Here is a 26,028-nt window from a genome sequence, read left to right on the forward strand (position 1 = left end):
ATGGGGCTGCCACTGGGCTGCTTGGTGGCCCTGTGCCTGGCCCTGACCTCGGCCAGGGGCGCAGAGCTGCAGAAAGGTGGGGGGCTGCGTCCTGGGCGGGTAGCAAGGCGGGCAGTACGGGCAGACGTCCTGCCTGGGATGGGAGGTGGTCCTCCCCTGCCTAGACTTGGGGATGGTTGGTTTGGGGGGGTGTCCTGCAGCCCCCAGCCCTGCTGACTTTGGGTGGAAGGAAGAACAGATGGGAAGAAGGTCAGACAGGTGGTGTTGGGTTCCCGACATCCCTTTGAAGGTGGTCGCCTGGCCAGAGTGGGTGTCGAGGTCATACCAGGTGGAGACAGCTGAGCCGGGCCGCGTCTGTGAGCGTGGGGGAGGCAGGGGTGGCTGGAGGCGCTGGCCAGGGGCCTCAGCCCCAGGTGTCAGGGATGCTTAGAAGGACAAGGTCTGGGTTTGGCCACCTGCAGAAGGGGTCACTTCAGTCAGAGGAGACTGGGTGCCTAGGGGGGGATATCTGTTTCCCTCCTGCCCCACCCTGTGCCCTGCACCTCGACCTCAGGGCTCTGCAGAGGGTCCTCGGAGGGTGGCCCCCAGCCAGGTGCCTACCTGGTCCGCTCACCACTGTCCCCTCGGCCTCCAGAGGGCAGAGCCCGGAGCCACAGCCACAATGTCTGCAGCACCTGGGGCAACTTCCACTACAAGACCTTTGACGGGGACATCTTCCGCTTCCCCGGCCTCTGCGACTACAACCTGGCCTCCGACTGCCACGACACCTACAAGGAGTTCACCGTGCACCTGCGGCGGAGCCCCAGCAGCAGTGGGGGCCACCCCCAGGTGGACTACATCCTGCTGACCATCAAGGATGACGCCATCTACCTCACCCACCAGCTGGTCGTGGTGAACGGGGCCATGTGAGTGGGGTTGGGGGTGTCCCCTCCCTCAGCCCTTGGGAACTGCCCGCTTTCAGGAGGAGGCAGCCAGGCACTGATCCCCTCAGCAAACACGGATGAACCCCCACCTGGGGGCTCATGGGTCCCCATGGGGGGGGCAGGGCTCCCTCGGTCTCCCGACTCAGGGCCCACCAGGCTCTGGGCGGTGGTGGGACAGTGCTGGCCTAGCACAGGGGGCCTGTGACCCCATGCTAGAGTCACACAAGCAGGGAGGGGCCTGTGAGGGCCTCCTGCCCATGGCCCCAACGCTGAGCCATGTAGTCTGCGGAACAGTGGGGCTCCGAGTGTGCCCCTGCCGGGGGGCTCCTCACCTGGGGGCCTGGCTGCAGCCCAGGTGGTCAGGCCAGCTCAAGGTGGGAGTGGATACAGGTCCTCCAGAGGCACAGGGTTTGGGGGAGCACAGTGCATGTGTAGGCTGGGCAGGGGCTACAGAGGCTGCCACCGAGGCAGAGGCCGCCCTCCTTCCTCCTGGGGCCCCTGGGGGTCCCCTGCCAAGACAGGAGGGGGTTTGGCTGCACCTGAAGGAGGCCATCAGGCCAAGTGTGGCCCCAGGGCAAGAGCTGGCCACACAGCCTCAGTCCCCACCGGGCAGTGGGACGGGGGAGGACCAGGTGGTGGCTGTGTGGGCTGGCTCCTGACTCCCTGTGTGGCCCCCAGGGTCAGCACCCCTCACTACGCCTCCGGGCTGCTCATTGAGAAGAACGACGCCTACACAAAGGTCTCCTCCCGCACCGGCCTGACCCTCCTGTGGAACCGAGAGGACTCAGTCATGGTGGGTGCCGGGACCCTGGGGGCACGGCGTGGTCCCAGTCAGGCTGGCAGCGAGTGCCCTGTGGCCTCTGAGCCAGTGGAGAGGCTGGTGGGTTAGTGATGGGCAGAGGTGGGGCCCTCGGGGCGGGGACCCAGGCGGAAGCTGGCGCCCTCTCAAACAGGGTTGTGAGGGGGCCCCGCCACCCTGGCTGCCCCGCTCACCCTCGCCCGGCTCCTCTTCCCCCGACAGCTGGAGCTGGACGGCAAGTTCCGGAACCACACCTGCGGGCTCTGCGGCGACTACAACGGTCTACAGTCCTACTCTGAGTTCCTCTCTGACGGTGAGGGCCGCTGGGGTCGGTGGGCAGGGGTGGGGGCGGGCTCCCGGCGCCCCCTTGACCGGCCGTGCCCCTCCAGGTGTGCTCTTCAGCGCCATCGAGTTCGGGAACATGCAGAAGGTCAACAAGCCCGAGGTCACGTGCGACGACCCTGAGGAGGTGCCAGACCCCCAGTCCTGCTCTCAGCATGTGAGTTGCCCGGACCCCACCCCCCCGCCCCGCCCCAACCTCCGTCAGGGATCCGGGGCGGGTGCAGCGTGGATGGGAGGAGGGCGCGAGCAGCCTGCCCACCACCCGCCCCTGCGTCTGCCCACCAGCACGCCGAGTGCCAGAGGCTGCTGACGGCCGCGGCCTTCGAGGGCTGCCTGGACCTGCTGCCGCTGGAGCCCTACGTGGAGGCCTGCGCCCAGGACCGCTGCCAGTGCTCCTCTGGCGCCTCCTGCGTGTGCAGCACCATCGCCGAGTTCTCCCGCCAGTGCTCCCACGCCGGCGGGCGCCCGGGGAACTGGAGGACGGCCTCGCTCTGCCGTAAGTGTCCCGGGGGGTCGGGACACCACACGTGGGGAGGGTGGCCTCAGGTGTCTGGCCCAACGCAGGGCCGGAGCCCAGGGCCCTTCTCGGGCAGCCCCTCCGCCCTGCCCGCTGCTCTCCGCCTTCTGGCCGTGCCAGCTCAGGGGGCTGCCTCTGCCCTTCCAGCCAAGACCTGCCCCGGGAACATGGTTTACCTGGAGAGCGGCTCACCCTGCATGGACACCTGCTCGCACCTGGAGGTCAGCAGCCTGTGTGAGGAGCACCGCATGGACGGCTGCTTCTGCCCCGAAGGTGTGTGACGCGGTGGCTCTGGGGGCGCCGCCCCGGAGTCCAGACGGGGTCTGTGTAGGGGGGATGCCAGTGCCCCTCCCGGACAGGCACAGTGGTGGCTCCGAGGGGTCTCAGGTGGGGGGACCCCTTCCTGGTTGTCACCCTGTGGGCAGACCCCCTACCTAGCACAGGGGCCTGGAAGTTTCCGAGAAGGGGCTGGACTCTCAGGTACAGAAGATCCCTGACCAGACACCGGGTGGGGACCTCAGGGTCACTCGGTAGACCAGGGATGCCTACGGGTGGGAGGCCTGGCGGGTGGGCCCCCGGCTGAGCGTGACGCCACCCTGCGCTGTCCCAGGCACCGTGTACGATGACATCGGGGGCCAAGGCTGCGTCCCTGTGAGCCAGTGCCACTGCAGGCTGTATGGGCGCTCGTACGCGCCGGGCCAGCAGGTCAACCGCAGCTGTGAGCAGTGGTGAGTCTGGGGCTGGGGAGGCCCTGCCCCTGCCCCTTGACCCCTGCCCCTGCCTTTGCATCTGACCCTGTGCCCACTGCCCCACAGCGTCTGCCACGCCGGCCGCTGGCTGTGCAAAGACCTGCCGTGTCCTGGGACCTGCGCCCTGGAGGGCGGCTCCCACATCACCACCTTCGATGGGAAGAAGTACACCTTCCACGGGGACTGCTACTACCTGCTGACCAAGGTGGGCTGCCGCCCGGGGAGCGTGTGGGCAGGGCGGGGGTCCCGCCTGCGCCCTCACCGCAGCCCGGCCCTCCCGCAGGCTGACCAGGAAGACCCCTTCGCCCTCCTGGGCGAGCTGGGCCCCTGTGGCTCCACGGACAAGCAGACCTGCCTCAAGACGGTGGTGCTGCTGACCGACAAAAAGAAGAACGTAGGTGCCCCTCCCCTCCATGCCCTTCCCCCGGGTGGCCCCACCCCCGGATCCCGGAGACCCCTCTCATCTCTGGGGTCCCCTTGGTCTTTCCCACAGGTGGTGGCCTTCAAGTCGGACGGCAGCGTCCTGCTGAATGAGCTGCAGGTGAACCTGCCCCATGTGACAGGTGAGCCCCACTCCGGGAGCCCCACTCCGGGAGCCCCAGGTGGCAGGCCGTGGCAGGTAGGCCTAGCGCCCCTCATGCCCTTGTGCCCCTCACGCCCCTTGCGCCCCTGTCCTGCAGCGAGCTTCTCCATCTTCCAACCGTCCTCCTACTACCTGGCGGTGAGCACGAGCTTCGGCCTCAGGCTGCAGGTGCAGCTGGAGCCCGTGATGCAGCTGTTCCTGACACTGGACCAGGCCGCCCAGGGCCACGTGCAGGGTGAGTGGCCCCGCTAGGGTCCCCCACAGAGGCTGCTCTCAGGCCTGCCCCTGCGCCCTGTGCCCTGCTCCCTCCAACCCTGTCCTGGCCCCTCAGGCCTCTGCGGGAACTTCAACGGCCAGGAAGGCGATGACTTCCAGACGGCGGGTGGGTTGGTGGAGGCCACGGGGGCCAGCTTCGCCAACACCTGGAAGGCCCAGTCCAGCTGCCAGGACAAGCTGGACAGGCTGGACGACCCTTGCTCCCTCCGCATCGAGAGCGGTGAGGCCCCGCCCAGGACAGCTGGGGTGCGCGGTGGATGGTGTGCGGGTGCGGAGGGGGGGGGGCCCGCCCTGCTCAGGGCCAGCTCGTCCACCTGCTGCCTTCTGCCATGTGGCCACAGTGGCAGCCCGCCAAGTGACAGGGCACAGGGGCTGGGCCACTAATTGCTGGGTGGTGGCCTTCGTCCGGCAGCAGGCCTGGCACTGGGACAGCATACCCTCCACCCTCCAGGACACCCACCCCGCCACGTCTGGAAGGGTGGGAGGTGGACACCCCCGGCTTGGTCTGGGTGGGACTGACCTAGAAGGAGGGGCCGGGTCTGGTCCCCAGAAGGGATGGTGGTCATGCCAGCTTGGGTGACCGGCCAGACTCAGGGGACCTGCAGGAGGGGCCCCCCCCGCTGAGCTTCGGACCCCTTTCTAGCCAACTATGCGGACCACTGGTGCGCCCTCCTGAGGAACAAGGAGACGCCCTTCGGCAGGTGCCACTCCGCTGTGGACCCAGCCGAGTATTACAAGGTCAGTGGGGCCCTCGTGTGCACTCCCTGCCCCCCGTCCGGCCCAGGTGGGTGTGCTCTGTGCGCCTGGCAGAGCCTGAGGCTCCCGACGGACGTTGCTGAGAGTGCGCACACACACGCACACGTGCACAGCACATGTTCATGCATGCACACGTGTGCCCACAGCACGAGTGTGCACGTGTGTGACACACATGTAGCATGTGTGGCTGCATGGACATGTGCGCACACACTCCTGTGTGCCGACTCACAGCCCCCCTCGCCCCCCAGAGGTGCAGATACGACACCTGCAACTGTCAGAGCAGCGAGGACTGCCTGTGCGCCGCCCTGTCCTCCTACGCCCGCGCCTGCGCCGCCCGGGGCGTGCTGCTGTGGGGCTGGCGGGAACACATCTGCAGTGAGTGTCGCCCACCGCTGGTGCCCCGGGGCTCAGGGGTCTGGGGCCCGGGGGAGTTGGCCCTCGGCTCCCCCACGCCCCCTGGGGCGGCTCCTCCTGAGCATCAGGGCCCTGAGCTGAGGCCACAGCCCGTCTGCCCGTCAGGCAGGCGTGGGGGCGGGCGTGCTCGGGTGGCCCTCATCCGCCCCTCGGCTGGGCAGGTGTCCTGCTTCTGCACCAGGTGGGGCTGGAGACAGCCAGTGGGGTGGGAGCAGGCACCTCCCCAGCCCCTCACCGGGCTTCTCGCCCTGCAGACAAGGACGTGGGCGCCTGCCCCAAGACGCAGGTCTTTCTGTACAACCTGACCACCTGCCAGCAGACCTGCCGCTCACTCTCCGAGGCCGACACCCACTGCCTCCAGGGCTTTGCCCCCGTGGATGGCTGTGGCTGCCCCGACCACACCTTCCTGGATGAGAAGGGCCACTGTGTACCCCTAGCCAAGTGCTCCTGCTACCACCAGGGCCTCTACCTGCAGGCAGGCGAAGTGGTCATGAGGCAGGAGGAGCAATGGTGGGTGTCTGGGGCTGGGGAGGGAGGGGACACCGCCCCTGGGGAGCCCGTGGCCCCGCCTAGCCCAGCAGAGGGCTCACTCAGGCCCCATTCTCCCCCTCACCTCCCCTGCAGCGTCTGCCAGAATGCAAGGCTGCAATGCACACGGGTCAGGCTGCTCGGCCAACGTAAGTGGAAACTGCGTTGTGTGGCCCTCTCCCCTCGGCCTGTGCTCCCATCTCTGCTTCAGCTGAGCCAAGGCGGCCCCTCTGTTCCACAGGCTGTGCGTCTCCAAAGATGCACATCGACTGTAACAACCTGACTGCACTGGCCACCCAGAGCCCCCGGCCCGTCAGCTGCCAGACCCTGGCTGCCGGCTCTGTGAGTGCGGGCCCTGTGGAGGGGGCGGGGTCGGCCCCGTGCAGGCCCTGAGGCCCGGGGCCCTTCCTGTGGATGCGAAGTCCTCGTTGGGCCCCCCATCCCTGGAGGGAGGTCCCTGGCAGGCGGCTCTCACTCGTCTCCCCACCCGGGTGTGGGCCCAGGGAGGGCAATCAGATGCGGGGTGTGGTGTCCGTAGTGTCAGCGGAGCGGCAGCACGGGGTGGGCCTGGCACTGAGTCCCCGACCCCTGCTGCCTGGCTGCCCCAGTACCAGACGGTGTGCGTCAGCGGCTGCGTGTGCCCTGAGGGGCTGCTGGACGATGGCCGAGGGGGCTGCGTCAAGGAGGAGGAGTGCCCCTGCGTGCACAACCAGGACCTGTACAGCCCGGGGAGCAGGATCCGGGTGAACTGCAACACCTGGTGAGCGGCCTGGCCTGGCAGCTCCTGGCCCCTAGCACTCCACAGGCCCCGCGTCCTGGAGAAGGGCGGGCGGGGGCCCCCTCCCCTTGGGCTGGCCTGGGGTCTACAGGGCTCCCTGGCCCTGCGCCTGGCTGGCCGAGTCCTGGTCCTAATGGGGGTGCTGGGTGGCGCTTTTGGGCTCGTAGGTGCTGTGCCTGGGGTGCTGTTCACACGGCACCAGGGGCTCCGGCAGGCCGCCCTTGGAGTGGGGGTGGGAGGACCGGGGCTCCGTTGCAGCTGGAGGCCCCTCTGCCGCCCTCCTCAGCACCTGCCAGAGAGGACGCTGGGCCTGCACCCAGACCAGGTGCCACGGCACCTGCACCATCTATGGGAGCGGCCACTACATCACCTTCGATGGGAAGCACTATGACTTCGACGGGCACTGCTCCTACGTGGCCAGTCAGGTGAGTCCGAGGGCAGCTCCTGGACCGGCCCTGCGCCCCGTCCACGCTCCACTGGCCCCAAGGACGGCCATGAGGGCTGGGCAAAGGGCCTGGGTGGCAGTGGTGGCCCTTCCTCTCCCGCCCACACTGTGACCCTTGCTCAGTGTGTGGCAGAGGAGGAGCAGGGGGCGTGTGGGCGTGGGCCCTCCTGCGACATGGCGGCCCCCTCTCAACAGAGGAGGGGCCGAGGCTGGCAGGGTGGGGTGCCCAGAGCCCCTATGCCCAGGTGGCTCGGCTCACATCCCCTGTGGGCCCCCAGGACTACTGTGGCCAGAACTCCTCGCTGGGCTCCTTCAGCGTCATCACCGAGAACGTCCCCTGCGGCACGACAGGCGTCACCTGCTCCAAGGCCATCAAGATCTTCCTGGGGGTGAGTGCTGCCCACCGGGGACATGTGGGGTCCCTGTGGACACGCCCAGTGACCAGGTGTCCCCTGGACACAGAGGACGGAGCTGAAGCTGGAGGACAAGCAGCACACGGTGATCCACCGCGACGAGGGCCCCCACGTGGCCTACACCACTCGGGAGGTGGGCCAGTACCTGGTGGTGGAGGCCAGCACGGGCATCATCGTCATCTGGGACAAGAGGACCACCATCTTCATCAAGCTGGCCCCCTCCTACAAGGTACGCGGCCGCCCCTGCCTGCCCAGCCCCGCCAGGCCCCCTCCGCGAGCCCCTCTGTGAGCGTTTGCTTGCCCCTCTCTGCAGGGCGCCGTGTGCGGCCTGTGCGGGAACTTCGACCAGCGCTCCAGCAACGACTTCACCACGCGGGGCCACATGGTGGTGGAGAGCGAGCTGGACTTCGGGAACAGCTGGAAGGAGGCCGCCACCTGCCCGGACGTGACCACCATCCCTGAGCCCTGCACCAAGAACCCGCACCGCCTGGCCTGGGCGCAGAAGGAGTGCAGCATCATCAAGAGCCCCGTCTTCCGAGTCTGCCACAGCAAGGTGGGCGTGGCTGTGGGTGTGGCCACGGGCGTTGGGGCGGGGACAAGGGCGTGGCCACAGGGAGGGCCTGGCAGCCTCCAGGGAGACCGCCTGGACTCCCACTGTGAGGCACGGCCGTCCAGCTTCACCGCCAGCCTTTGACCACGTGACCAGAGGTTAACCCTTCCTTCTGAGACCCCTGGCTGGAGCCCCAGCCTCCTGTACCTTCCAGGTGGGAGAAGGACAGTCACCCCCTGACTCCAGGCAGCCCTCTGCCCCTGCCTGGGCAGCGCAGCGCAGCAGAGGACGCGGGGCTGGGCCTGGGCCTCCCCGTCAGCGCCCCCTGGGGGCCATGCGGGTGTCGGCCCGCGCCCCAGGAGCCGGCTGGCGGCGGGGCCCTGAGTTCCGGGGCCTGCAGGGGAAGGCCTGCCCCTCGGGGCCATGTGGACCCAGGCCATGGTGGCTTCCCCCCCAGGTGGACCCCAAACCCTTCTATGAGAACTGCGTCCAGGACTCCTGCTCTTGTGACACGGGCGGGGACTGCGAGTGCTTCTGCTCCGCGGTGGCTTCCTACGCCCAGGAGTGCACCAAGGAGGGCGCCTGCGTGTTCTGGAGGACTCCGGAGCTGTGTCGTGAGTGCGCCCGCCCCTCCGCCCCTGCCTGGGAGCGGCCTGGCCCTCCCTGCCCGCGGCTGACCCCGCCCTGCCCCCCGCAGCCGTGTTCTGCGACTACTACAACCCCCCCAACGAGTGCGAGTGGCACTATGAGCCCTGCGGGAACCGCAGCCTTGAGACCTGCCGGACCGTCAACGGCATCCACTCCAACATCTCTGTGTCCTACCTGGAGGGTGAGGCTGGTGGGCCTGGGGAGCCTGGGGTCCTGGGTGGGCTGGGCTCGCTGTGCTGCAGAAACTGTGCATCGACCCGGGCCAGGAGCCCGAGTTCAGGCCTGCTGGGAAGAGCGAGGCTGGAAAGAGCCAGGGCGACGCCGAGCCTGTGAGGTCAGGAGCCCAGGGCGAGTGAGGCAGAGCAGGGGAGGGGCGTGCTTCAGAGGAGGGGCTGGGGGTCCTTTGAGTTGGACCTGAAGGAATGAGAGATATGCCAGGTTGGGGTTGGAGGGGTGCAGCCGGTGGGCGGGGCCTGGCTGTGCACCACAGGTGGGCGGGGCCCGGCTGCCCATCACAGGTGGGCGTGGCTGGCTGTTCATCACTGGTGGGCGGGGCCTGGTTGTCCCTTTGGTCATGGGGCAGTCTGCCCAGCTCGAAGGGGGAGCGGATCTAGTCCCCCACCTCTCCAGCCCTGGCCTTCCCAGAGGAGCATCCCAAAGAGCAGGGCTGGTCACGGCAGGAACAATGGGTGGGTCCTACCAACACAGTTCAAGCCCCGGGGCCCCGTGTCCACTAGGCTGCTACCCTCGGTGCCCTGCGGAGAAGCCCATCTATGAGGAGGACCTGAAGAAGTGCGTCAAGAGGGAAGAATGTGGCTGCTATGTGGAGGACACCCACTACCCACCTGGAGCACCCGTCCCCTCTGAGAAAGACTGCCAGTCTTGGTACCTGAGCTCACGGCACAGGGGGCCTGGGGAGGTCTGCACCCAAGTGGGCACCTACGCACACACGAGTGCACATGGGCACACGTGTGCGGCGCATGGGCACATGGCAGCCAGGGCACAGGCCTCTTCCTAGGGTTTTCGCTCCCCTCTTCCCAACCCCCCACCCCACCCCCACCCAGCCCACCATTCTGGCATCGGGGAGGGCTCCTTTCCAGCTGGGCCCGGGGCTCTGGGCCCCACCGGGTGCGGTACGGGCGGCCTCCCCGAGCCTGCAGCCCTGGTGTTTGCTTTGCAGCGTGTGCAACGGCTCCTCACAGGTGGTCTGCCAGCCTGAGGAAGGTGAGCTGCCCTCTCCAGCCACTCCAGGGCCTGCGGGCAGCCTGGCCCCGGGTGGGCAGCTGGCCCCCACCTGCAGGTCCTTGCCACTCAGAGGCCCTCTGGTCTGTGGCCTCCCTGGGCAGCTCCCATCGTGCGCTGCGTTTCCCTGGGTGGGGAGCCCAGGACCCTCCTGTGCCACAGCTCCTGAGTTCTGATGGGGCCCCTAGGGGGTCGGGGGACAGGCTGCCCACGGAGCATTGGTGTGTCGGCAGGAGCCAGGGGACGCCCTGTCTGCCCCTTGCTGGGAGGGGCCGAGGGCTGCCGTTCCCCACACGTTGATGTCTGCCCGCTCCTGCTCCCCAGGGAAGATCCTCAATTTTACCCAGAACGGCGCCTTCTGCTACTGGGAGGTCTGTGGTCCCGACGGCACGGTGGAGAGGCACTTCAACATCTGTGTGTCCACCTCGACCCGCCCGCCCATCTCGACAACCCCCACCAAGCTTCCTGTGCTCTCCACCACCACCACCCCCATCCCCCCGGCACCCAGCACAGGTGAGGCCCAGGGCCACGTGCCTCTCCCCCCTGCACCCCAAGCCAGCAGAGACAACTTTGTACGGGCGGGAGGTGACACCCACATGCCTCTCGACTCAGGCAACGAATGTCCGCTGGGTCCCCAGCCTTGTGTGTGGAGACGCCTTGTGCTCTTGACTGTGTCCCTGAGCCCAGACCACAGTAACAGTGGCGTGGGTTGTTTCCCCAAACCAGCGAGAAAATACCCCTATGCATTAGTAAGAGCAGAGAAATGTCCTTGAATCCATCTGCGTGGGTGCTGGTGGCGCTCACAGCCACCACCGAGCAGGCTGGCAAGGATATGACAGCCACAGAAGACACCTGTGACAGTGAGGACAGTTGGCTCTGACGCTGTGCAATGACACGCTCTTCTTCCCGTTTCCCTGCAGATTCACCCTCCTCTCCGACGACCAGTAAGTGTGCAGACGTCACTCTCAGTGGCAGGCGGGTGAGAAGACAAAGCCCCACCTAACCCGTGCAGGGCGGCCTGGCTGCCCGGCCTCTGCTTAGAGACCACACACGGTGCCCTTGGGGAAGGAGTCCTGATTTGCTGAGCCCAGGGACTCACAGAGGGGAACTTGACCAGCTCCGATGGACAGCAGTGTTGGTTGAGGGTCAAGACCAAGGCCCTTCCAGTGTGCTTCCTCACCGAATGGGCGACCCATTTGTTAGTTGCTGTTTCGGCTCAAGGATTTGATGGGGCTGAGGGAGGGGCTCCGGGCCGGAGCCCCGTGGCCTGGGACTGGCCCTGGTGTGTGTTGGGCGCTCTGTCAGCGCTGGGCTTCAGGCTTCCGCTGCGAAAGGAGGGCCGGCATTGAGTCCGGCCCCAAGCACTGTGGGCCCTGGTCAGTGGGAAGTGCAGCCACAGGTTCTCAGAGCCCTCGGGGCCCCAGCAACCTCCCACAGCCCCACGGGCATCGGTGACCAGCCCTGGCTCTTCCTTCCCCAGAGCTGTGCTGCTTCTGGTCCGACTGGATCAACGAGAACCACCCCAGCCCCGGGCCAGACGGTGGCGACCGAGAGACGTTCCACAGCGTCTGCCAGGCCCCTGAGGACATCGAGTGCAGGGCAGCTGTAGAACCCCACCTCAGCTGGGAGAACCTGGGCCAGAAGGCCCAGTGCAACCTCTCCGTCGGGTTCATCTGCAACAATGAAGAGCAGTTTGGAAATGGGCCGTTTGCCGTCTGTTATGACTATGAGATTCGTGTCAACTGCTGTCTGCCAATGAATGAGTGTCCTGGGTCCCCAACCCCGACCCTGACACCGACCACAACTTCACCAACGACCTCAACCCTAGAAACGATGGCCACTACAACACTCACCCCTAGGCCAGAACCTACCACCAGGGTGACCACGACCCAGACACCCACCACCACCACCACCTCACAGACCACCCCAACCCCAGAAACGAGGACCACCACACCAGAACCCACCACCACTGTGACCATCACCATGCCCACATCGAAATCGACCCCCACCACTCCGTGTGTGGAAGACTGCCAGTGGACAGGCTGGGTGGATTCCGGGAAACCGAACTTTAACAAGCCAGGTGGAGACTTCGAATTCATAAAGAACGCCTGTCAGTCGGGCTTCGCAGCCAACATCTCCTGCAGAGCTTCTCAGTTTCCAAGTGTCCCCATCGAACAGCTGGGACAGATCGTGGTGTGTGACCTCTCAGTAGGGCTGGTGTGCAAGAACGAAGACCAGAAGCCAGGAGGTGTCATCCCACAGCCCTTCTGCCTCAACTACGAGATCAACGTTTACTGCTGCAGACCCTGTGGCTCTTTATCCACCACAACCACCATGGAGACACCACCCACCGCCACACCCACCACCACCACCAACAGAGTGACACCAGAGATCACCACACCAGCCACCACGACCACCACAGAGACACCACCCACCACGACACCCACCATCACCACCACCAAGGCACCACCCACCACCACACCAACCAGCATGACCACCAGCACGGTGATACCAGAGACCACAAAACCAACCACCACAACCACGGAGACACGACACACCACAACACCCAGCATACCCACCACCGGGGTGACACCAGAGACCACCACACCAACCACCATGGTCACTGAGACACCACCCACCACAACACCCACAACCACCACCACTGAGGCACCACCCACCAACACACCCACTGCCACCACCACTATGGTGACACCGGAGACCACCACGCCCTCCACCAGCACCACCGAGGCACCACCCACCACCACACCCACCATCACCACCACCAGCATGGTGATACCAGAGACCACAGCACCAACCACCACAACCACTGAGATACCAGGCACCACCACACCCACCATCACCACCACCAAGGCACCACCCACCACCACACCCACCATCACCACCACCAGCACAGTGATCCCAGAGACCACAAAACCAACCACCACAACCACGGAGACACCACACACCATGACACCCACAACCACCACCACTAGAGTGACATCAGAGATCACCACACCAGCCACCACGACCACCACAGAGATACCACCCACCACCACACCCATCACAACAACCACCAAGACACCACCCACCATCACACCTACCACAACCACCATTGAGACATCAAGCACCACCACACCCACCACCACCACCACCACCACCAAGACACCACCCACCACCACACCCACCATCATCACCACCAGCACCGTGATACCGGAGACTACAAAACCAACCTCCACAACCATGGAGACGCGACACACTACAACACCCACAACCACCACCAACAGAGTGACACCAGAGATCACCACACCAGCCACCACAACCACCACGGAGACACCACCCACCACCACACCCACCATCATCACCACCAGCACAGTGATACCAGAGACCACAAAACCAACCACCACAACCACGGAGACACAACACACCACAACACCCAGCACACCCACCACCGGGGTGACACCAGAGACCACCACACCAACCACCACGTTCACTGAGACACCACCTACCACAACACCCACACCCACCACCACCGAGGCACCACCGACCAACACACCCACTGCCACCACCACTATGGTGACACCAGAGACCACCACACCCTCCACCAGCACCACCGAGGCACCACCCACCACCACACCAACCATCACCACCACCAGGGTGACACCAGAGACCACTACACCAACCACCACAACCATTGAGACATTAGGCACCACCGCACCCACCATCACCACCACCACCAAGACACCACCCACCACAACACCCAGCATCACTACCACCGAGGTGACATCAGAGACCACAACACCAACCACCACGATCACTGAGACATCAGGCACCACAACACCCACCACCACCAAGGCACCACCCACCACCACACCCACCATCACCACCACCAGCACGGTGATACCAGAGACCACAGCACCAACCACCACAACCACCACTGAGATACCAGGCACCAACACACCCACCATCACCACCACCACGGAGATACCACCCACCACCACACCCTCCACCAGCACCACTGAGGCACCACCCACCACCATACCAACCATCACCACCACCAGCACGGTGATACTGGAGACCACAAAACCAAGCACCACAACCACGGAGATACCAGGCACCACCACACACACCATCACCACCACTGAGGCACCACCCACCACCACACCTACCACAACCACTACTGAGACACCACTTACCACCACACCAACCACCACAACCACTACAGAGATACCACCCACCACCACACCCACCATCACCACCACCAGCACGGTGATACCAGAGACCACAAAACCAACCACCACAACCACTGAGATACCAGGCACCACCACACCAACCATCACCACCACAGAGACACCACTTACCACCACACCAACCACCACAACCAGTACAGAGATACCACCCACCACCACACCCTCCACCAGCACCACCGAGGCACCACCCACCACCACACCCACCATCACCACCACCAGCACAGTGATCCCAGAGACCACAAAACCAACCACCACAACCACGGAGACACCACACACCATGACACCCACAACCACCACCACTAGAGTGACATCAGAGATCACCACACCAGCCACCACGACCACCACAGAGATACCACCCACCACCACACCCATCACAACAACCCCCAAGACACCACCCACCATCACACCTACCACAACCACCATTGAGACATCAAGCACCACCACACCCACCAGTACCACTGAGACACCACTTACCACCACACCAACCACCACGGAGACACCACTCACTACCACACCCACCACTACACCCAGCATCACCACCACCACCACCAGCACAGTGATACCAGAGACCACAGCACCAACCACGCCAACCACTGAGATATCAGGCACCACCACACCCACCATCACCACCACCACCCAGGCACCACCCACCACACCCACCACCACCAAGCCACCACCCACCACGAGCAGCACCAAGACACCACCCACCACCACACCAACCTCCACCACCACGGAGATACCAACTGCCACCACAACCACCACCACTGTGACAACCACCACCACCACCTCACCGACCACCCCAACCCCAGAAACGAGGACCACCACACCAGAACCCACCACCACTGTGACCATCACCATGCCCACATCGAAATCGACCCCCACCACTCCGTGTGTGGAAGACTGCCAGTGGACAGGCTGGGTGGATTCCGGGAAACCGAACTTTAACAAGCCAGGTGGAGACTTCGAATTCATAAAGAACGCCTGTCAGTCGGGCTTCGCAGCCAACATCTCCTGCAGAGCTTCTCAGTTTCCAAGTGTCCCCATCGAACAGCTGGGACAGATCGTGGTGTGTGACCTCTCAGTAGGGCTGGTGTGCAAGAACGAAGACCAGAAGCCAGGAGGTGTCATCCCACAGCCCTTCTGCCTCAACTACGAGATCAACGTTTACTGCTGCAGACCCTGTGGCTCTTTATCCACCACAACCACCATGGAGACACCACCCACCGCCACACCCACCACCACCACCAACAGAGCGCCACCAGAGAACACCACACCAGCCACCACGACCACCACAGAGACACCACCCACCACGACACCCACCATCACCACCACCAAGGCACCACCCACCACCACACCAACCAGCACGACCACCGAGATACCAGGCACCAACACACCCACCATCACCACCACCACTGAGGCACCACCCAACACCACACCCACCATAACCACCACTGAGGCACCACTCACCACCACACCCGCCGTCACCACCACCAGCACGGTGATACCGGAGACCACAAAACCAACCACCACAATCACCACTGGGACATCACTTACCACCACACCAACCATCACCACCACCACGGAGATACCACCCACCAGTACACCCTCCACCAGCACCACCGAGGCACCACCCACCACCAAACCAACCATCACCACCACCAGGGTGACACCAGAGACCACCACACCAACCATCACGATCACTGAGACATCAGGCACCACAACACCCACCACCACCGAGGCACCACCCACCACCACACCTACCACAACCACCACTGAGACACCACTTATCACCACACCAACCACCATAACCACTACAGAGCCACCACCCAACACCACACCCACCATCACCACCACCAGCATGGTGATACCAGAGACCACAGCACCAATCACCACAACCACTGAGATACCAGGCACCACCACACCCACCACCACCACCACCAAGACACCACCCAACACCACACCCGCCGTCATCACCACCAGCATGGTGATACCGGAGACCACAAAACCAACCACCACAACCACCACTGAGATACCACTTACCACCACACCAACCATCACCACCACCACGGAGATACCACCCACCAGCACACCCTCCACCAGCACCACCAAGGCACCACCCACCACCACACCAACCATCACCACCACCAGCGTGACACCAGAGACCACTACACCATCCACCACGGCCACTGAGACACCAGGCAGCACCACACCCACCACCACCACCACCACCAGCACAGTGATACTGGAGACCACAGCACCAACCACCATGCCCATGAAGACACCAGCCACCACAACACCCACCACTACCACCACCGAGGCACCACCCACTACCACACCTACCACAACCACCACTGAGACACCACTTACCACCACACCAACCACCACAACCAGTACAGAGATACCACCCACCAGCACACCCTCCACCAGCACCACCAAGGCACCACCCACCACCACACCAACCATCACCACCACCAGCGTGACACCAGAGACCACTACACCATCCACCACGACCACTGAGACATCAGGCACCACCACACCCACCACCACCACCACCACCAAGGCACCACCCAACACCACACCCACCATCACCACCACCAGCACGGTGATACCGGAGACCACAAAACCAACCATCGCAACCACCACTGAGATACCACTTACCACCAAACCAACCATCACCACCACCACGGAGATACCACCCACCAGCACACCCTCCACCAGCACCACCGAGGCACCACCCACCATTACCACCACCAGCGTGACACCAGAGACCTCTACACCATCCACCACGGCCACTGAGACACCAGGCAGCACCACACCCACCACCACCACCACGGAGGCACCTCCCACCACCACACCCACCACCACCACCACCAGCACAGTGATACTGGAGACCACAGCACCAACCACCACACCCACGAAGACACCAACCACCACAACACCCACTACTACCACCACCGAGGCACCACCCACCACCACACCTACCACAACCACCACTGAGACACCACTTACCACCACACCCACCATCACCACCACTAACATGGTGATACCAGAGACCACAGCACCAACCACCACAACCACTGAGATACCAGGCACCACCACACCCACCACCACCACCACCAAGGCACCACCCAACACCACACCCGCCGTCACCACCACCAGCACGGTGATACCAGAGACCACAGCACCAACCACCACAACCACTGAGATACCAGGCACCACCACGCCCTCCACCAGCACCACCGAGGCACCACCCACCACCACACCCACCATCACCACCACCAGCACGGTGATACCGGAGACCACAAAACCAACCACCACAACTACGGAGACACCACCCACCACAACACCCACCACCACCACCACCGAGGCACCACCCACCACCACACCAACCACCACAACCACTACAAAGATACCACCCACCACCACACCCAGCATCACCACCACCAGGACGGAGATACCAGGCACCACCACACCCACCATCACCACCAGGGAGACACCACCCACTACCACACCAACCGCCACGACCAGGGAGATACCGGGCACCACCACACCCACCATCACCACCAGCACTTCAGTCAGCGTGTTTACCCCCACACCAACCTCGACCGTCAGCCCACCATCCTCTCCTAATCTGATTGTATGCTGCTCTTTGAATGGCACATACTATGCCCCAGGTGTGTGAGCTCTTTTCTTCTCACTCAGGCATCAGAGGCTGGTGCAACTCAGATCTACTCTGACCAGTGGGGAGGAGTCTGGTGTCAGGTGCCAACCAGGAGTTGCCTGGTACCCACCTGCTGAGTGTGGGTGGCTGTCCCTGTGGCCAGCAGCACTTTGCTGTGGCATGAGTTGGGACCTGGGGCGGTGGGTGCTTCCCCCTGGAGGCCTTTGTGGGGACCTGCCTGTGCACTCTGGCACTCTGCCTGAGTGGCACAGGTCCTGGGTGTCTCCCTTGCAGGAGAGCTGGTGTACAATGTCACTATCGGAGACACCTGCTACTATGCCAACTGCTCCGTCTACTGTGCCATCGAGATCTTCAACTGGTCATGCCCATCCACACCCTCCCCCAAGCCCACACCATCCACGCCGATACCCTCCTCCACACCCAGCCCACCCGTGCCCATGACGTCACGCACACCGACCCCCACCAAACCCCCAGGGTGCCCGGACTTCGACCCTCCCAGACAGGTCAGTGGGCTGTGGGCAGCTTTTAGTCCCTGAGCACCAGATGCACTGTCCTGGCCTCAAGTCCCAGGGGCTGTCTTTTTGCTGGTCGTCCAAGATGGCCCCATGCTCTCCATCCTGAGCCATCCACCCGGGGGCCGAGCCTTTTGAGTATAGTGTCTGCTGTTGCTCTTCCACCTTCTTCCCCGTGCCCACCTCGTCCTTACAAGAGACGGGGGTCTGCGGGGAGGCTGAGGGAGCTGTCTCCGGAATGGGGCACCCTTGGTCTCCGCCTCCGGGGTCAGGGCACCCAGACTTCCCCCAGGGCCTCACGCCCCCGGGTGGGCAGAGGGCCCGGCTGTTCCCGGCTGACGCCGCGCCCTCCTGGCTGCAGGAGAACGAGACCTGGTGGCTCTGCAACTGCACCATGGCCATCTGCAAGCACGACAACACCGTGGAGCTGGTGCAGGTGGAGTGCAAGCCCCCGCCCATGCCCACCTGTTCCAACAACCTCACGCCCGTGCGTGTCATGGACCCCGACGGCTGCTGCTGGCACTGGGAGTGTGACTGTAAGCCTGTGGACACTCTGTGACCCTCCCCTCCCCTCCTCTGCCCTCCTCTGCCCTCCTCTGCCCTGCCCTCTGTGTGTGGAGGCTGCAGGACCCGAGGGCCTTGTGCACAGAGCCCAGGCTGTGTGTGATGGCCTGGTGCGCCAGGCGCATGTCCTGAGGGACTCCCCTCTCCTGGTTCCTGTCTTGGGCAGGGGCAGGGGGTGGGGCTTGCCTGGGGCAGCTCGACCACCTCCCTGGAACGAGGCTGTATCTGGGGTTAGAGGGCAGAGCTGGAGGTGGGCCCGGGCTTCTGGCTCCAAAGCCAGGACGTGTCCTGTCAGAGGGACGGGCCACGGTGGGCTGGGTGGGGAGGTGCCCATTTGGGGGCTGGGGGTGGAAGCAGACCCCCCCCCCCAGTTGGCACACTCCTGTGCTCTGGGAGCCAGGTCCTTCTGCCCTGTTCTGCTGCTTGCTCTCCCCTCCAGTCCTTACCCTTGCCCCGTCTCGGGACTCTGCGCTGGCTCACCCTACTCCCTCCACAGGCTACTGCACAGGCTGGGGGGACCCGCACTTCGTCACCTTCGACGGACTCTACTACAGCCACCAGGGCAACTGCACCTACGTTCTGGTGGAGGAGGTCGCCCCCAACGTGGACAACTTCGGGGTCTACATCGACAACTACCACTGCGACGTCCACGACCAGGTGTCCTGCCCCCGCACGCTCATCGTGCACCACGAGACCCAGGAGGTGCTGATCAGGACCGTGCAGATGGCGCCCGTGAAGGTGCAGGTACGCCGGCGGGGCCTGCACGGCGGGAGGCTGGGCTGAGTCCTCAGAGCCCAGCTGGCAGAGGGCAGGCGGAGCTCTCTGGGGCAACACTCACGGCGGCATTTGGGGACCCCTTGGTGGTGGCAGGGGACCACTCAGGCCCCTGCCACCACCCTGGGCACAGGCCTCAGTGCAGGAGCCGCTCCCCGGGGACGGGGGCTGTTGGGCCGCTCACATACACATGGAGTCGTTGGGGAGCCTGACCCCTTCCATGGACCCCAACATCCCTGGGGGGCTCCACAGGCAGCACCTCACTGCCACCTGACCCTGGCCAGCAGGACAAAGGAGAGGGGAGTGAGCAGGACAGGGGAGGTGAGGGGCAGAGACCGCCCCCCACTGTGAAGAGAGATGGGGTGGGGCGCAGCTCTCCCCGCCCGGCCCTGGCCTGCCAGGCCTCCCTGGTCAGAGGGCCCACAGGGCCTGCCCGCTGGCTGTCCCTGAGTCCAGGTGTGTCGGCTGCAGGTGCAGGTCAACAAGCAGGCCGTGGCCTTGCCGTATAAGAAGTTTGGGCTGCAGGTGTACGAGTCGGGCATCAACTACGTGGTGGACATCCCCGAGCTGGGCGCCGTCATCTCCTACAACGGCCTCTCCTTCTCCATACGGCTGCCCTACTACCGCTTCGGCAACAACACCAAGGGCCAGTGTGGTGAGCCTCGTCCTGCTGGGCCTGGCGGCCTCTGGGCTGTGTCCTGGGCCGGGGTGGTGGGCAGAGTCACCGTGAGCACCCACCTGCCCCCTGTGGTGCTCCCGCCCTTCTGCTCAGGGCCCGGGGCCGGCCTTCTGGCTTTGGCCCCTGCGGGAAGCCGATCAGAGTCTAGCGTCATCTGTGGCCTCAGCTCCAGTCAGCTGGTCATTGGGGAGGCTGGGCTGGAGGGGCGGAGGGGTCCCGGGGCTCGCCCCACCTGCTGGACGGCCGGGCCAGGCCGGTTCAGCGCAGGCCGTCTCGCCGCTACAGGCACCTGCAACAACAACACGCAGGATGACTGTGTGCTGCCCAGTGGCGAGGTCATCTCCAGCTGTGAGGTTGCAGCTGACCAGTGGGTGGTGAGCGACCCGACCAAGCCACACTGTCCCCACACCGGCCTCACCACCCGGCGCCCAGCCACCACAGCCGCAGCAGGTGGCCCCGTCACCCCACACAAGAACTGTTCATCCCCCCTCTGCGAACTCATTCAGGACAGGTGACTGTGTACCTGGGCCTGCCTGCTGTCTGGGTCACTGGCGCACGGCAGGGTCTCGGGGAGCGGGCTCCCTTCCCTGGGCCCCCCACCTTGTCTGTCTGCGAGGAGAGGAGGCAGGCGCCAGCAGCCAAGGGGCCCAGAACGCAGGCCTGAGCTACCTGGTCAGAGCCCCCATGTCGTCCCTGCCTCGGGGGTGCAGGACAGCCTGAGGCCTGGGGTAGACCAGTTGGCCAGAGCAGAGCGTGCGCTCAGGGCTGATACCAGAGGCAGGGTTGAGCTGAGGTGGAGGGTCGCTCCCGAAGTGGGGGGGGGGGCAGCAAGCACCTCGACCCTAGAGGTGTGCGCGCCGAGGCTGGTTGGCCCCATGCTAGAGTCGCTGGAGGTGGGGTGCTGGCCACTCTACGAGCCAGACTGCTGTCCCAAGCCCCCTGGCCCAGGGCCTCCCGTGGGACGCAAGCGCTGGGTGAAGGGGGCACGAGAGAGGCAGGGAGTGTGACGCTGGCAGAGTGTGACCCATGTCCCCCCACAGCCTGTTTGCCCCGTGCCATGCTCTGGTGCCGCCCCAGGACTACTACAGAGCCTGCATGTTTGATACCTGCTCTGTGCCCAACACGGGCATGGAGTGTGCCAGCCTGCAGACCTACGCTGCCCTCTGTGCCCAGCAGGGCGCCTGCATCGACTGGCGGAACCACACCCACGGGGCCTGTCGTAAGTGCCTGCTGACCCGTGGCCCCCAGCGGGGGCTCTGCAGGAGTATGCCCAGCACCGTGCTCAGCCCGGGGCCAGGCCGGAGCAGGGTGGCTGGGCACACGCGGAGCACAGGCTGCATCTTGGGTTAAGAAAGGGTGGTGGCCTGCTGGGGCAGGGAGGGCTCGGGTGCTGCCAGCCTGGCTCAGCGCCACTGAGTGCCTGGCACCCAGCGTGGGGCTGCATGGGGTGCTGAGCGGGGCGGCGGCAGGCACTCGCCACCCTTGGCCAGTGTGGGAGGAGAGGGGAGCGGTGGGCGTACGGGGGCTCCAGACACAGCCTCCTTCCTTCCAACTTTGGTCCCTCTGATTACGCCTCCCTCCCACAGCGCTGGTGTGCCCTTCCCACAGAGAGTACCGGGCCTGTGGGCCTGTGCAGGAGCCCACCTGCAAGTCCAGGTCAGCCGTGGCAGGGCGTGTGGGGGCTGGGGCTCCCCTGGCCGCACGGGGTGGCCCCAGTGTGCTGCCCCCCCAGCCGCCCACAGGTCTGGCTCACGACACCTTCCTGCCCCTGCAGCTGCCCGCAGAACAGCACCCTGCTGGTGGAAGGCTGCTTCTGTCCCGAGGGCACCACGAGCTACGCCCCCGGCTTTGACGTCTGCGTGGACGTGTGTGGTACGCCTCCTGCTCCCGTCCTCTCTCTGCCCCCTCGAGGCCAAGCCCGGTCCTGCCCTCCTGGACCCCGCTAACCCGCCGTCTCCTCTCTCCTAGGCTGCGTGGGACCCGACAACGTGCCCAGAGAGGTAGGCTCCGCCCCTCGGTGGCTGGGGCTGTCCTCTCGCGAGTCCTTCAGGGGCCGCGAGGCAGGGCTGGCAGGAACGTCCTGCCCACCGCCGCCCCGCCCCGTCCACCCAGCCATGCCTCCAGCAGGCCCTTCCTCGCTCCGCCCCCCACGCCTCCACCCCTGCATCCCTCTGTCCCTCCGCTCGTCCGTGCGCTCCCCACACCTCAGGCCCTTTGGTCGCCCAGTACTCCGTCTGACCTGAGCTGAGGTCCCGGCAGCAGCCCCACACGTGGCCCTCAGCTCTCCTCTCGAAGCTGCACACCCGGCAGGCAAGGGCGGTCCATCTGCCACGCGCCTGTCCCATGCAGATGACGGCTGCGTCACTAGCGGCCTAGCCCAGAGTGACAGCCCATGTGCTGGAGCAGAACCTCCCCGAGGGTTGAGAGGTGGGAGGGTGTGGGGCGCCGCATGGGGCCACCCGTGGGTGCCCAGCGCAGCGCCCTCTCCCTCGGATGGCAGGCGCGCCACAGTGTGGCCCTGGCACATGGGGGGCACAGGCGCCGTCCCACTCACCCCTGCTCTCTGCAGTTCGGGGAGCACTTCGAGTTTGACTGCAAGGACTGCGTCTGCCTGGAGGGTGGGAGCGGCATTGTTTGTCAGCCCAAGAAGTGCAACCAGAAGCCCCCTGCCCAGTGCTCCGAGGATGGCACCCACCTGGTCACCGAAGTCGACCCGTCGGACACCTGTTGCAACATCACCTCCTGCAGTAAGGCTGCCCGGGGCTGGGGGTGCACTTCTGGGTCCCTGGGCCTCTGTCCCCTGCTGGGGCCCTGGGGTCCCTGAGCAAGCTCTCTGCGCGCATTGTCACCTCCTCGTGGGTGAGGGAGCCATGGAGGCCGGGGCTGCTGGAGGCTGGGGCCTCAGGTGTGTCTGGCTGAGAGCGAGCTCTGGGAGGCAGCCAAGCTCAGGCCTGGACCCTGCCTGGCGGGCAGGGAGCACAGAGCCCTGCCTGCAAGGAGTGGCTTGTGACTCCTGTGTCCCCTCCCTCTGTCCTCAGAGTGCAACACCAGCCTGTGCAAAGAGAAGCCCCCACAGTGCCCGCTGGGCTTCGAGGTGAAGAGCGAGATGCTGCCTGGGCGATGCTGCCCCTTCTACTCCTGCGGTGAGGGGGCCAGAGGCAGGGGTGGGGCCGGGCCCAGGGCTCTTTGAGGAGGACTGGTGGGCGGCTGCTGGAGCTGGGCTGGGGTGTGAGGGGGTCGGTGGGGGTCAGTGGCTCCCCTCGGGGCCCACCCATCCCGGGCCCAAGGGCCCGAGCCGTCCACCAGGCTGCGTGTCTGACCCCAGGGCTGGCTCTCTTCCTCCCCAGTGCCCAAGGGCGTGTGCGTTGTCAGTAATGCTGAGTACCAGGTGAGCCAGGGCTGCACCGTGGGGAGGGAGCAGGGCTGGCGGTGGGGTCCTGGGCGGTCCCCGGGGCTCGCCCGCCGACCTCACACTGCCCCCCCACGCCCCCCAGCCCGGCTCGCCCGTGCACTCTTCCAAGTGCAAGGTGTGTGTCTGCACCAACGTCACAGACAGCGCCACGCAGCTCAAGAAGGTGTCCTGTAGCCATGTGCCCTGCAACCAAGTCTGCAGCCCGGTGAGTCCCCTGCCAGGGAGCACAGGGGCCCTCCCCTGCACCCCTCCCCTCCGCACGACGCCCGAGTGCCGACACATGTCTCCTAGGGCTTTGGGCTGGTGAACGTCCCGGGCGAGTGCTGCCCCCAGTGCAGGCAGACCCAGTGCATCATCAACAGGCCTGGCGAGGAGCACCCCCTCATCCTGAAGGTGTGGGGGGGCGGGGCGCTCCTGACAGGGCTGGGGTGGGGCAGGGTGGGGTGGGGTGGGGTGGGGGCGTGACCAGGTCCTCCCAGTGCCTGCCTGGCTGCACAGGTGTTAGTGACTGCAGACGGGTGTGGGGCTGAGAACAGCAGGGACAGCCCCGTCCCTGTCCCGGAGGCCGTGGTCCTAGATCCAGGGGCCGCGGGGCCGCGCTCCTTCCCAAAGCCCCGGGGGGGGGTTCTTCCTGCCTCCTCCAGCCTCTGGGGCTGCAGGGGTCCCTGGGCTTGAGTGGCTGTGCGCCCGTCTCTGTCCCCTGATCACACGGCCCCTCCCTCTCTGTGCCCCTTCTCCCACCTCTTCCAAGGACGCTTGTCAATGGATTTGGGCCCCCTGGTAATCCATGGCGACCTCCTCTTGTGGCCCTGCGTTTAATTGTACCTGCAAAGACCCGCTTTCCAAAGGAGGCCCCGTCCGCAGGTCCTGGGGGTCAGGACGTGGACATGTCTATAGATTTCAGGCTGGTGGCGGTCCCTGGGCCCCTTGTGCATGTCACCTGCCTGGTGGCTCTGGGCCTGCAGGCTGGACCTTCTGCCCGAGAGCTGCACTTGGCTGGGGGGCCCGGTGTCCCCGCCTGTCTTCCCGGTGGGCCTCCTGCCAGCCCTCAGCGCACTGTGCTCCGCCCCACAGCCCGGGGACGTAATGAACCACCCCAGAGACAACTGCACCCTCTTCAGCTGCATGAAAATCCAGGACCAGCTGGTCTCGTCCATCTCCAACATCACCTGCCCCGCCTTCGACCCCAGAGACTGCCTCCCGGTGAGCCGGCCCATCTGGGGTGCTCACTGTGTGTGCTCTTGCTAGGGGTGGGGGTCCCCATGTCCCCGGAGGGCTGGTCCCCAGTGCTGGGACAGTGGTCTCTGGCTCGGGTCCCGGCTGCAGGGACTGTCCCTGGGGTTACACCCTGACCCACTGTCCTTCCCTCCAGGGCTCCATCACCCTCATGCCCAATGGCTGCTGCAAGAAATGTGAGTCGAGGCCTGGCGGGTGGGCTCCCTGGGCCGCTCCAGGGGGGAAGGCACGGGGGCGGGGCCCCGGGGTCCAGTCTCAGCACCAGGACAGGGTGGTGAGTCTTCTGCGAGACGTGGCGCCCCTCCCTGAGCCTCCGCCTCACGCCCCCCAGGCACCCCTCGCAATGAGACCAGGGTCCCCTGCACCATGGTTCCTGTCACCCGGAAGATTTCAGATGGCGGCTGCACCGCGAAGGTCACCATGAATTACTGCACCGGGTCCTGTGGGACCTTCTCCATGTGAGTTTTGGCTGGGAGTGGGGGAGGCGGAAGGGAGCCGTGTGCCGGGAGGGGCCTCACCTTGGCTTTCCCCGCAGGTACTCCGCGGAGGTGCAGGCCCTGGACCGTCAGTGCTCCTGTTGCAAGGAGGAGCGCACCAGCCAGCGGGAGGCGTGGCTGCTCTGCCCCGACGGCAGCCAGCGGAGACACACCTACACCCACATCGAGAGCTGCCTGTGCCAGGACACCTCGTGCGAGCCCCTGAGGACCCAGCGCAGGGCCCCTGGCCGCGCCCGGCGCTCCGGGAGGGGCTGAGCAGGACCGCCCCCACCCGACCCCGTGCCCGCCCCCCGTCCGCACCCCTGACCCTGTAAGCTCGCATTCTCTCGGCAGATATTTATTTTCCGGGCCTTTGTTCAAATCTTCACTTTCACAATAAACTCAGGCAGAGACGCTGTGTGGCTGTGCTTCAGTGGGGGCCGCGGCGGCTTGGTGGGCTGCTCGCTGAGGGCTCGGTGCACC

The 26,028-nt window shown here is 65.3% G+C and overlaps 1 protein-coding gene across 1 annotated transcript; it reads left to right on the plus strand.

Moving 5' to 3' along the window:
• Positions 1-25,821, plus strand: MUC2 (mucin 2, oligomeric mucus/gel-forming). Its single transcript, XM_037039253.1, has 50 exons — positions 1-76; positions 635-905; positions 1,602-1,716; positions 1,945-2,035; positions 2,112-2,221; positions 2,350-2,560; positions 2,729-2,854; positions 3,192-3,309; positions 3,397-3,535; positions 3,614-3,724; positions 3,824-3,893; positions 4,011-4,148; positions 4,245-4,409; positions 4,833-4,927; positions 5,194-5,320; positions 5,614-5,869; positions 5,984-6,036; positions 6,129-6,229; positions 6,496-6,647; positions 6,952-7,090; positions 7,389-7,499; positions 7,573-7,752; positions 7,837-8,076; positions 8,531-8,687; positions 8,771-8,902; positions 9,459-9,606; positions 9,902-9,945; positions 10,288-10,476; positions 11,423-12,834; positions 13,180-13,815; positions 13,903-14,766; positions 14,881-17,884; positions 18,166-18,395; positions 18,766-18,940; positions 19,465-19,712; positions 20,214-20,397; positions 20,707-20,932; positions 21,462-21,640; positions 22,008-22,077; positions 22,196-22,293; positions 22,390-22,421; positions 22,991-23,168; positions 23,460-23,564; positions 23,769-23,809; positions 23,916-24,038; positions 24,125-24,226; positions 24,908-25,036; positions 25,206-25,245; positions 25,401-25,527; positions 25,605-25,821. The coding sequence occupies exons 1-50, from the start codon at positions 1-3 to the stop codon at positions 25,819-25,821; spliced, it is 12,285 nt and encodes a 4,094-aa protein (XP_036895148.1).
• Positions 25,822-26,028: the final 207 nt, after the last annotated feature.

This window comes from Sturnira hondurensis, unplaced genomic scaffold (assembly GCF_014824575.4).
Source record: "Sturnira hondurensis isolate 20B ecotype Veracruz unplaced genomic scaffold, ASM1482457v3 Scaffold0025325, whole genome shotgun sequence".
Classification (NCBI taxonomy): domain Eukaryota; kingdom Metazoa; phylum Chordata; class Mammalia; order Chiroptera; family Phyllostomidae; genus Sturnira; species Sturnira hondurensis.

Bases quoted from the DNA above. Each gene is read 5' to 3' on its own strand.
- MUC2 (XM_037039253.1), top strand. From the start codon at position 1: ATGGGGCTGCCACTGGGCTGCTTGGTGGCCCTGTGCCTGGCCCTGACC. The intron at 7,091-7,388 runs GTGAGTCCGAGG...GTGGGCCCCCAG, and splicing joins GCTCCTACGTGGCCAGTCAG to GACTACTGTGGCCAGAACTC. The intron at 22,294-22,389 runs GTACGCCTCCTG...CCTCTCTCCTAG, and splicing joins CGTCTGCGTGGACGTGTGTG to GCTGCGTGGGACCCGACAAC.